The sequence below is a fragment of the Acipenser ruthenus genome, chromosome 38, assembly GCF_902713425.1.
Source record: "Acipenser ruthenus chromosome 38, fAciRut3.2 maternal haplotype, whole genome shotgun sequence".
Classification (NCBI taxonomy): Eukaryota; Metazoa; Chordata; class Actinopteri; order Acipenseriformes; family Acipenseridae; genus Acipenser; species Acipenser ruthenus.
The window spans coordinates 1,153,785-1,166,579 of NC_081226.1; the positions used below are offsets into that span (position 1 = coordinate 1,153,785).

At 36.9% G+C, this 12,795-nt stretch overlaps 1 protein-coding gene across 1 annotated transcript; it reads left to right on the forward strand.

The window, feature by feature from the left end:
- The first annotated feature begins 13 nt into the window (after positions 1 to 13).
- LOC131706892 (sialic acid-binding Ig-like lectin 10) lies at positions 14 to 12,784 on the forward strand. The gene is made up of 17 exons (XM_059008829.1): positions 14 to 246; positions 390 to 470; positions 930 to 1,280; positions 1,842 to 2,147; positions 2,391 to 2,660; positions 3,423 to 3,513; positions 3,625 to 3,662; positions 6,286 to 6,362; positions 6,490 to 6,586; positions 7,024 to 7,374; positions 7,936 to 8,241; positions 8,501 to 8,770; positions 9,346 to 9,618; positions 9,931 to 10,230; positions 10,650 to 10,749; positions 11,206 to 11,284; positions 11,738 to 12,784. The coding sequence occupies exons 2-17, from the start codon at positions 425 to 427 to the stop codon at positions 12,104 to 12,106; spliced, it is 3,324 nt and encodes a 1,107-aa protein (XP_058864812.1). The 5' UTR covers positions 14 to 246; positions 390 to 424; the 3' UTR covers positions 12,107 to 12,784.
- The last annotated feature ends 11 nt before the right edge of the window (positions 12,785 to 12,795 follow it).

A 12,795-nucleotide genomic window follows, 5' to 3' on the forward strand; every position in this document is an offset into this window, starting at 1 on the left:
CCCATATTGCGATGATATGATTGATCCTAGAGATCCCTAAATATCGATCTGGTGTTTGCAGAACGGTTTTAGTTTGATTTTTCAGTAGCTCATAAATAGGTAAAAAATGCTTCTGTGGCTGATGCTATTTTGTGTTGAAATCGGAAATACTGCTGCTTCTGCTTTTCAGTTTTAGAAATAGGGAGTTTGACCAACAGTGTGAAACAGCCATCAGTGAAGGACAGTCTGTTCAGTTCAACTAGAGAGGTATGTTCAAGAATATTCTTTAAATGTGATGTTTGATTGAAAGCATGTTTACTTTAAAGATATGTTTTTGACCAAAGAAAGATCACACATTGGTTACGATGTAGTTTAACTGTAGATTCCTGACTAGTCTTGTGCTTTCACAGATTTAAAGTTTGGTTCTCTAAAGAAACACAAGAACATGATTGCTACGGAAAAGTTGCTTCTGATTTCCTGCCTTTTTCAAGGTATTTATTAACCATTTTAAATATTATATATATATATATATATATATATATATATATATATATATATACATTATAGGTTTTATAGCAATTATTTGTCTTTTGAAGTGGTATCTGCAGGGTGCATCCCATGTACAAGAATATAACAGTGAAGGTTTATTATACTAGCGAGGGGCACAGCTGTGGCATACTGTAAATGAGAGCCTTTGTGATGTTTGATGATTGCTAACATGATTTGGAATCTCAATGCATGTCCCATTCACAATACAGTTAGATACAACACAATGCTAGCCATGCAAAATGACTGGGGTTTAATGTAAATAGAATAGTAATGCTGTTAGTATTGCTTAAAAACTAGGAAAAATAAAATGATTAAATAAAATATGTCACTCAAAACTGTAATATCTTATTATGTAAGTGACTGTACAGTATTGCTAAAAAAATCAGTTTTCTCTTTTCTAGGTATAATTTGCAATGAATTTAAAGTCTTCATGCCTCAGCGTATTAAAGCCTTGAGCGGCTCCTGTGTGCTGATTCCATGTACATTCACAATTCCAAAGAGTTATGAGACCGATATGGTGGAACCGGCCAGAGGAATTTGGATGACTTCTTATAATTTCAGAGATATTGTATTTGACTCCAGTAGACATTATAGCGAGAATACCCTGAAAGCAGAGCTACTTGGTAAAGTGACTAACAAGAATTGCACCACAATAATACATCATTTAAAAAAAAGTGATACAAAAAGTTATTTCTTCAGAGCAGAACCTCCTAAATTCACCTTTTATCGGAGTGTTTTGCTTGAAGTTGCAGGTAAGTACCAGGTGGTTCTCAATACATTTTCATATTGACCAGCACTTCACAGGGCTATATATTTGAGTTCCATGAAGGTCAGGATTTATGGGGGGCTATTACAGACACATATACAGTATATTTCGGGTTGAGGGTTTCAATTTTGCAAAAGCAACCCTCTGTATCTCAGATAACCCAACAGCTTTTTCCAAGTGTTTATTCAGATTCTAGAATTGAAACATTTTTTTTTGTATTACTGACTAAATAGTCATAATCTGTAAGTATTTTGGGTAATGCTTTCCATTGAGATTCTCTAAATACTTACACATAATTATAATGTGATTATGCATAGTTACAATGTACTTAATGTGTAAATCCTTTTGCATGATATAACCCTAACCCCCTCACCCTTGTCTGATACAATTAAGCACTTGCATACTGTGGGTGAAAGAGAACAAATACCACTACAAAATAAGATAAGGCAAAATAAATCACAAAAATAAACACTATTTACAAGTGAGGGGTTTCCACCCCGTTCTGTATTCCTCTGACAGGTAGTGAAACGTTTCCTTTGTTCCCTAGACTCTCCGGACAGACCTGTGATCAACCCATCGAGTGCAGTGAAGGAGGGAGCTCCCACGAGTTTAGCCTGCACTGCCCCAGCCCCGTGCCCAAGAGATCCTCCAGCCCTGGTGTGGAGCGACACTCTGAACGGGAGTGTGGAGATAGAGCAGGTTGAGCAGCAGGATGGGACCAAGGCTGTATCTTCTGTTCTGACGTTCACTGCCTCACATCTGCACCACAACAAGGACATCACATGCACTGCGCAGTATCCAGTGGAGTCTGAAACTAAAAGTGCTGAAGAAGTCTCGACTCTTCATGTTCTCTGTAAGGCAATTCCTTAATAATGAATAATAAACTTCCAAATCTAAATAATATCTGCAAATAAAATCTGCAAATAATATCTTTAATATATATATTGCTTTAATCTTATACCATAAATAGATTTTATACATTATAATCACAGTATAAGCATTGTAAACTACACTATTACTTTTAGCACTGTAAAATGATTGCTTTTACTGTAGTAATCTTTAAAGTTGTTGGCTAACAAACTGTTTTCTCTTTCAGATTCACCGAAGAACACATTGGTGATAATAAACCCTTCTGGTGAAATACATGAAGGAGATCATGTGACACTGAGCTGTAGCAGCAATGCAAACCCAGCAGTGAGCCGCTACACCTGGTTTGAAGTGAAGGGAGATAATATCAACGAGAAAAGTGCTGAACAGAATCTCACTTTTACTGACATTAACCCGAGTGACAGTGGACTGTACTACTGTGAAGCAAGGAATGAGCATGGGGCAGAGAACTCGACAGCCGTGCAGCTGAATGTAGCATGTATGTATCTTTAATTTCATTTGGTATGGTTATTACTTGAGGTATACAAGAGAAGAAGAATATATTTTAAGATTAAATTGCATTATACAGAATATCCTCAAAGTATTAATGAAAAACGCTTAATTATCAGGATAGCATATTGTTCCTGGTGCAGAGAGCACCGAGATGAGACACTCCATCCGACAGTGAGACATTATGCTGGTGCAGTCAGGCCAATTTTTTGGTTGATGAGAAAACCTGCGAACATCGAGGAAAGATCATCACTGCTTATCTTGAAAAGGAAGCAATCAAGAGAATGGTTTGGCCAGCCAGCGAGCTCTCCTGACCTGAACCCCATTGAGCATGCTTGGAGCATGCTATAGAGGGCAATAGCAACCTGTCCTGTAAAACTCAGGACAATGCAAGAGCTCAAGGGTGGCTTTATCCAAGAATGGATTGAAGAGGAGTTTGAAAACCCGTACCTCGCTAAATTCATCCCCCAGAAGGAGTTTAATCTTACTGCATGTATTTTACCTTTTCCACAGTCACGATCTCAATTGCCATACATTGCACCACAATCCACACTGCGAGAAAGAGGTTCCAGTTTATAGACTGGTTTACTGAATCCTGGACTAAAAACAGAGAAACTGAACTTGAATCTCAATCAGCCCCTGGATGAAATTGGTCAATCCTAGAACCTCAGTTTGCTATTTCCTGTTTAGTTACGTGTATGTTTGAAAAAGCTACACATGTTTGTTGCGTTAAACCTTTCTGTCCTTTCAGCTCCTGCAACTCCATGTATTTATGTTGTCATGGGAACAGCGGCTGTTCAGATGTTAGCCACCATTTTGGTTGTTGTATTCATAATGAAAAGGTATGTCTTTGAACGCTAAACATAAAGTATGTGTGGTTGTTACTTCACATATGTAGTTGTCAGTGTACTGTTAACATATATTTTCATTTTTCATTTCATGTGTGTGTAAAGAAAGAGAAAGGTAAGTCTGGATTTTTTTCATTTGCTCAGTCTTGCTTAATACTGTGGAACTGGTTCTATGTTCTATTAGAATATATGAACTGTTAAAATACTAGGACAGCAGCTGTCTCTATACTGTGAACCCCTTTATAGACTCTTAAGTAATATTTGCATTACATTTTGTGATGAGGAACAGCCAGTGATTCTGTAGTATTGTAAAGCTTACAGCACAGTTACTTGCCAATTACAGCTATGGCCAAAAGTTTAGCATCACCTAGAATTTTAGGATTGAGACATCATTAAAATAAAAAAAAACTACATGAACATAATTTAGATCTTTTATTTAACATCATGTAATCAAATAAACTACAAAATGATATTGCAAAAACTCCACTGGAAGCCATAATAGTAGTACAGTAGTATTTTATGTTAGATTTTGAAATGTCACATTTTTGTCAGTTTTCCGTTGAGTATATGGCAAACTGCAAAGCGGTATGTAGTTCAATATGTTAACGTAACATTATTCAGCAGGTTTCATTCGACTTCATGAAGCAAAATTAGATCATTCTATTGGGCGCTGCAAAACTTTTGCCCATAGCTGTATTTTAGTGATTAAACTCAAATAAAAACAAATAGATTGCAAATAAAATGGTGTTGAAATGGTTTTGAAATCTTGGGTTGGATTGTTTCTATAGGCTGAGCATCGTGGCAGAGAAAATAACCACTTTGGGGCAATCCAGCTCTCAAACGTGAGTAACACAGAGTAACATGATAGTAGAGAATATACTGGGAACCCCTCAATATTAGACATGAATCATTTTATGAATAACAAACATTCAAACTCTGTACAGTATGCCCATTAAGGGATACTTTATGTTATCTAACATGAATCCTTCATGTATTGTCTGTTTTGTATAATTATCTATAGCTGTGTATTTGTAGGTGATTATTTATCAGGAATCCACTAAAGTAGGGTTACCATATGACTCCATTTGCACTAGGACAGTTTGGAACAGTTCAGGCCTTTCAACTTACACCCCAATGCATTCTGGTACACTTTACCTGTCTCAGGTACCTTTCACAGTAGAACTACACTTACCAGAATGCATTGGGGTGGGTGTTGATAAGCCTGAACCTTCCTGTCATATGGTAGCCCTACACTAAAGTATTGTTCCACTACACTGTCTGCTTCTGCTGCTGCATGTTACACATTGAAAGGAGCAACGACAATGAATAAGGACAGATGCTTTGACACTGAACTTGAAGTTTTAACTGTGTTGTATGTTGTTGGGTTTTTGAATTCAGGCCGGTCAGAACTCAAAGGAAGACGCTGAGGGCACTTATACTGCACTGAACACATCAGCTGTTTCCTCAGACTATGAAGAAATATGCAAGAAGTAACCAGGATGGAAATCTTTGCTCTAATTGATAATGCTGGTGGCTGTTAAAATGTACTGCCTTCATTTTGTGAACAGTAATGCTACTCTTTAGTCCTTCACTGTTTGCTTAGCTTTAAGATGCTTTATTGAACTGGAGCTTCATTTATGGCAAAATAATGCAATTCTGTTTTAAAGCACAGATATAAAAATGTGCATCTCCAGTCAAAATGTATTTCACACAGTATTTTTTATTATTTTTTATTTCACAATATTGTAAAACCAAAAAGAAAGCTTATGTTTTTGAATAATATATTGATGAATGTATTTGAATATATTTAGCAATCATGACCTGCTACATATATTGTATCATCAGTAAGGTGTTCAATACGGTAGATAAGTCATCTACAATACACTGCACTTTTTAACACATATTTTACAATATATTCCAATGTATTTTATATTTCTTGAGGGGTGATGTCTTTCTCAGTTTTCATTTCAAATAAATAATGAAACTTCTTTCTCATCTTGGTGTTGGAGCAGACATTTACACATGGAAATACTGGAGCAGTGAGCATTTTTACTGGTGTGATTACTGGCTCTCATAAGTCCTTATCACCTGGAGAGTTTACCACCCCCCCCCCCCCCCCCCCTCCAAAAAAAATAAATATATATATATATATTTCAGGTGAAGTTGCATTTAAATTAATTTTACACTGTAAAAAAAATCTTAAATATTGACATTTTCTTTATTCAGGGATATTTTGTCCCTACTATGTACACACCAAAAAGTAAACTGGCCTTTCTGTTATCAAAACAAAAGCTGAATGTGGCTAAATCAGTCAAATTTGTCTAAGTGTAATGGATCAAATGACATGAACACAGCTTGTGAGTTTGTCAAAGAAAAAATTTATTTTGCATTTAATGGGTTAATATTTGAGACATGCTTTAGTTTAATCTTAACGGATAACAACTACCTCACTAACACATTAATAATTGTATGTTAATAGTGCATATATATATATATATATATATATATATATATATATATATATATATATATAAATCATCCTGATATTATTTGTTAATTATTAGTCACATGCTTAAGTGCCTTTAAACAAATGGAACCCCATATTGCGATGATATGATTGATCCTAGAGATCCCTAAATATCGATCTGGTGTTTGCAGAACGGTTTTAGTTTGATTTTTCAGTAGCTCATAAATAGGTAAAAAAAGCTTCTGTGGCTGATGCTATTTTGTGTTGAAATCGGAAATACTGCTGCTTCTGCTTTTCAGTTTTAGAAATAGGGAGTTTGACCAACAGTGTGAAACGGACATCAGTGAAGGACAGTCTGTTCAGTTCAAGTAGAGAGGTATGTTCAATAATATTCTTTAAATGTGATGTTTGATTGAAAGCATGTTTACTTTAAAGATATGTTTTTGACCAATGAAAGATCACACATTGGTTACGATGTAGTTTTACTGTAGATTCCTGACTAGACTTGTGCTTTTACAGATTTCCAGTTTGGTTCTCTAAAGACACACAAGAACATGATTGCTACGGAAAAGTTGCTTCTGATTTCCTGCCTTTTTCAAGGTATGTATTAAAAAAATCAAATATATTGATACAATGTTATCCTGTACATTATAGGATTTATAGCAATTATCTGTCTTTTGAAGTGATATCTGCAGGGTGCATCCCATGTACAAGAATATAACAGTGAAGGTTTATTATACTAGCGAGGGGCACAGCTGTGGCATACTGTAAATGAGAGCCTTTGTGATGTTTGATGATTGCTAACATGATTTGGAATCCCAATGCATGTTCCATTCACAATACAGTTAGATACAACACAATGCTATCCATCCAAAATGACAGGGGTTTAAAGTAAATAGAAGAGTAATGCTGTTAGTATTGCTTAAAAACTAGGAAAAATAAAATGATTAAATAAAATATGTCACTCAAAACTGTAATATCTTATTATGTAAGTGACTGTACAGTATTGCTAAAAAAATCAGTTTTCTCTTTTCTAGGTATAATTTGCAATACATTTGAAGCCTTCATGCCTCAGCGTATTAAAGCCTTGAGAGGCTCCTGTGTGCTGATTCCATGTACATTCACAATTCCAAAGAGATATGAGAACGATATGGTGGAACCGGCCAGAGGAATTTGGATGACTTCTCATAATTTCAGAGATATTGTATTTGACTCCAGTAGACATTATAGCGAGAATACCCTGAAAGCAGAGCTACTTGGTAAAGTGACTAACAAGAATTGCACCACAATAATAAATCATTTAAAAAAAAGTGATTCAAAAAGTTATTTCTTCAGAGCAGAACCTCCTAAATTCACTTTTTATCGGAGTGTTTTGCTTGAAGTTGCAGGTAAGTACCAGGTGGTTCTCAATACATTTTCATATTGACCAGCACTTCACAGGGCTATACATTTGAGTTCCATGAAGGTCAGGATTTATGGGGGGCTATTAAAGACACATATACAGTATATTTCGGGTTGAGGGTTTCAATTTTGCAAAAGCAACCCTCTGTATCTCAGATAACCCAACAGCTTTTTCCAAGTGTTTATTCAGATTCTAGAATTGAAACATTTTTTTTTGTATTACTGACTAAATAGTCATAATCTGTAAGTATTTTGGGTAATGCTTTCCATTGAGATTCTCTAAATACTTACACATAATTATAATGTGATTATGCATAGTTACAATGTACTTAATGTGTAAATCCTTTTGCATGATATAACCCTAACCCCCTCGCCCTTTTCTGATACAATTAAGCACTTGCATACTGTGGGTGAAAGAGAACAAATACCACTACAAAATAAGATAAGGCAAAATAAATCACAAAAATAAACACTATTTACAAGTGAGGGGTTTTCACCTGGGTCTGTATTCCTCTGACAGGGAGTGAAACGTTTCCTTTGTTCCCTAGACTCTCCGGACAGACCAGCGATCAGCCCATCGAGTGCAGTGAAGGAGGGAGCTCCCACGAGTTTAACCTGCACTGCTCCAGCCCCGTGCCCAAGAGAACCTCCAGCCCTGGTGTGGAGCGACACTCTGAACGGGAGTGTGGAGATAGAGCAGGTTGAGCAGCAGGATGGGACCAAGGCTGTATCTTCTGTTCTGACATTCACTGCCTCACATCTGCACCACAACAAGGACATCACATGCACTGCGCAGTACCCAGTGGGGTCTGAAACTAAAAGCGCTGGAAAAGTCTCGACTCTTCATGTTCTCTGTAAGGCAATTCTTTAATAATGAATAATAAACTTCCAAATCTAAATAATATCTGCAAATAAAATCTGCAAATAATATCTTTAATATATATATATATATATATAGATTGCTTTAATCTTATACCATAAATAGATTTTATACATTATAATCACAGTATAAGCATTGTAAACTGCACTATTACTTTTAGCACTGTAAAATTATTGCTTTTACTGTAGTAATCTTTAAAGTTGTTTGCGAACATGAACTGTTTTCTCTTTCAGATTCACCAAAGAATACATCGGTGTTAATAAACCCTTCTGGTGAAATAGATGAAGGAGATCATGTGACACTGAGCTGCAGCAGCAATGCAAACCCAGCAGTGAGCCGCTACACCTGGTTTAAAGTGAAGGGAGATAATATCACAGAGAAAAGTGCTGAACAGGATCTCACTTTTACTGACATTAACCCGAGTGACAGTGGACTGTACTACTGTGAAGCAAGGAATGAGCATGGGGCAGAGAACTCGACAGCCGTGCAGCTGAATGTAGCATGTATGTATCTTTAATTTCATTGGGTATGGTAATTAGTTAAGAAATACAAGATAACAAGAACATATTTTAAAATTAAATGGCATTATACAGCATACCTCACAGTGTAAATGAAAAACACTTAACTATCAGATTAGCACATTGTAAAACTGTACACATATCATTATATCAGCATGCAAAGATGATTGTGAATTTGACTTTGTCATCTCCATCCCTAAAACCTCAAACTTGCAGACGTTCGTGAGAAATCACAGCAAGCCCTTGTGCAGTATTTATACGCCTTTTGTTGTTTTATTTGATGTTATATCTGACCAAAACATTGTACATGTTGATAAACAGACAAGGTAGAAGAAAAGGATGATCAGAAAAATAACCCTTATACAAATTTACTGTGGTATACCATGGCAAAAGCATTAACAGCATAGTAAAGCATGGTAAAAGCAATAGCATTAGAAATCAGTGCTGTAAATAGTATGGTAATCACAGTAAAAGCACTATAAACCGCAATGTTACCTTTACAAATGTAAAAGGACTGCTCCTTTAAAGTTGTTTGCGAACATGAACTGTTTCTCTTTCAGATCCACCAAAGAATACATCGGTGTTAATAAACCCTTCTGGTGAAATACATGAAGGAGATCACGTGACACTGAGCTGCAGCAGCAATGCAAACCCAGCAGTGAGCCGCTACACCTGGTTTGAAGTGAAGGGAGATAATATCACAGAGAAAAGTGTTGAACAGGATCTCACTTTTACTGACATTAACCCGAGTGACAGTGGACTGTACTACTGTGAAGCAAGGAATGAGCATGGGGCAGAGAACTCGACAGCCGTGCAGCTGAATGTAGCATGTTGTATGTATTATTATTATTATTATTATTATTATTATTATTATTATTATTATTATTATTATTTATTTCTTAGCAGACGCCTTTATCCAGGGCGACTCACAATCGTAAACAAAAATACATTTCAACAGGACAGTTAAAGATACATTTGTATCTTTAATTTCATCGGGTATGTTTATTAGTTGACGTATACAAGATAAAAAGAACACATTTTAATATTAGCCATCCATACCCAAGATACCCTGCAGTATAGCTAAAATGAAAAGACATCTGTGCATTAGATGCCTATACGTCATATCTGTGTGTTGCTATTTGCAGGCATGCCACAGATTTCACATGAATCCAGTTGCTCAAAAGATGATACCGAAAGCATTACCTGCATTTGTGTGAGCCGTGGGAGTCCATCACCGATCACTGAATGGAGGATTGCTGGAAATAAACTGGAAAACAACACCGATAGAGGGAGCATCAGTAACTCAAAGTTAGAAGACCACACAATGAGAAGCACACTCATCCTGCTGGAGCCGTTGGCTAAAAATGAGGCTATACAGTGTCTGAGTAAAAACCGCATTGGCACTGCAAGCTTCCAGTTCCATGTGTTCCATGAACAGAAGGAAGGTAAGAAGCATTCTGAATGAAAAGAAGGAAGGCAAGAAACATTCTAAATGTGCTTTGAAACATTCTAAATTTCCTTTGAAACATTCTAAATGTGCTTTGAAACATTCTAAATGTGCTTTGAAACATTCTCAATGTCCTACATTAACTGTCCTGCATTGTTCCCTGGAAATCCATTCTCCAGATATTTCATGATAAATGGAAGTAATGTTAATGCTTTAATCGTGAAATATCTTGAAATCCCTGTGTTTTAGACTGTGAAATGCCATGAAATAAATACAGCCCAGACTATAACATGTGCTTACTGTTGTGTGTATGCAATGGCAGTGCACAGCAGGTGAGATATTCTCGGGTCCCGTGATCACGACATTTATTTTCTTCCATGAGCTGCCATGCTTATTGTCAAGTTGTTTTTTTCACAGGTGCAGAAAAGCAGATCCATTTCCTGTCCGCTCTCTACGGGGGGTTTGCTTGTGCTGCAGTATTACTGCTGGGGTTTGGCTTTTCCAAATGTGTAAAAAAGTAAGTTAACTTCTAAACATGTAAATCAAGCAAATACAATCATATCAAACAATACATGGGTTAAGCACTTCCAATTTAATATAGCAAGCATTTTTGTCAGTAAAATTTTTAGAAACTGTCAAACAAAAACATTACATGAAACTTCTTATGGACCACGTTTTCATAACTACTTTTGGAGAAGACCAAACATCTGTTAATTTAACAAAGCTAGACCAAAACAACTAAGTTATATATTTCAGGTCTCTTTAGCAGTCTGTTTATGATGATTATGAGGATGATGTAGCTGCAGAATATAATGAATCTGTGGAAGACTGTGAATTCCAGCGGAGCTTGCAAATTCTGGGATTTCCGAGGAATTCCGTTATCCTGAGATTTGGACTGGCTCCAGTGATCAGATAATTTCTAACAAAGTTTTTCAGATAACAATGCTTCTTGTTTTGTTTGTTTTCTCTCCAGGTTAATGAAATCGAAGTCAACCTCCAGACCCAAAAGGGAAGACACTGCAGAGCTAACAGAGGTCAACGGGCTTGACTTGGTATGTACAGAATGTACCCGAATTAGTCATTTATCTGATGAAGGTCATGGAGAAGCATAATGGAGCCTGAATTCTCAAGCAGGGATAGGGAATCTTGCCCCTATCCCAAACTGCAGTAAAATACATTAATAATGTGGAGGGGGACACCTCACTCTGTGACAACATATTTATAACTGATCCAGTTAAAAGTGTATTATCCAAAATGTAAGTACACAATTGTATCGGGATAGGGATAGGGATAGGGTTAGGATTAGGATGAATATAATGCCAAGAAATATACACATTAAGTGCATTGCAGCCTTGCCTAATAACAGTGTAATTATGCGTAAGCACACATGTATTTACTTAGAGACACTTAATGTAAAGCGTTACCCTATACATCCATATATAAATTTACCTATTTCTCCCTATGAATCTATGAACTCACAAGGCAAGTTCAATTGTGTTTTGCAGAGCTCCCCTCAAGATGAGGAGGAGAACGCAATCTACACTAACAGACCAGCAGCCACTGAAGATCACCAACAGGGATGCCAGGAAGAAAACCTTCACTACGCCTCCATCGATTACTCCAAACTGAAACCTGGCAACCAGGAGAGCGGCACTAAACACGCCTCACAGTACAGCACGGAATATTCTGAGGTGAAGCGTCCTGGGACAGCAGGAAGTGAGAGGGAAGTCACGGATCCCCCCATAGAGGAAAATGAATACGCTGAGATGAAAGGCTGCCCTGCCAAGAACAGGGAGAACACAGCAGCTAAGAGTGTCTCGACAGAAGAATCTGACTACGCAGAGGTGAGACGCTGTCATACATCACCGGAATGAACTTACAGAGAGAAGTTACCCAAAAGAGAAGGTACCAGGAGCACCAGCTAAAATATGGAGATGATAAATCGGAACGGCTGGCCAATCCGCTCGTCTCTCTCTCTTTGGCTTTGATTAGAATCCCATGCAAAGTTTCCAGGAGACCCGTGACTGTAGGTTACATTTGCTGTGTCCCGTGTTTTTAAGCATATTGCGGAGTGATATTATCAGGAGCCTGGCTTCGTTGACACCCTTTCTAGTCTGTCCGGATATTTCCACACACAGGTAGACATTAACGGCAGTGATATAAAGTGGGTTTGACTGCATTTGAAGCCGTGAACATGTCTTCTTTGTGCGTTATGTTTTTGAGAAATGTGTTTGAGCATGGTATGGGTTATGAATGCATGTTTAAAGCTATGGACGAACCATAGTCATCATAATTAAGTCAGGCGTTAGAGAAGCAGGTGTTTCTATAGAACATGCTTGTTTTCAACATTTTGGGCTTTTATTTGAAGTAAAAATACAAAGGAACATTGCAGAGGCATCTTGTTTGTTTTATTCTATTTTTTGCCAGTTTACATTACAATGATTGTATTCACTTTGACATTTGCTGTTGCACCAGCTTCATCATAGTGAAACATAAACTGTAGCAAAAACTGAGTTAATGACCAGGCTTATCTATTAAATGGTAAGAGTGTTCTTTACTCTAG

What these genes read in the sequence shown, in the direction of transcription:
- LOC131706892 (XM_059008829.1), top strand. Translation starts at nt 425, where the DNA reads ATGATTGCTACGGAAAAGTTGCTTCTGATTTCCTGCCTTTTTCAAG. An exon ending in GATTTCCTGCCTTTTTCAAG is followed by an intron (nt 6,587 to 7,023) that starts GTATGTATTAAA and finishes TCTCTTTTCTAG; the next exon opens with GTATAATTTGCAATACATTT. An exon ending in TGTTTTGCTTGAAGTTGCAG is followed by an intron (nt 7,375 to 7,935) that starts GTAAGTACCAGG and finishes TTTGTTCCCTAG; the next exon opens with ACTCTCCGGACAGACCAGCG.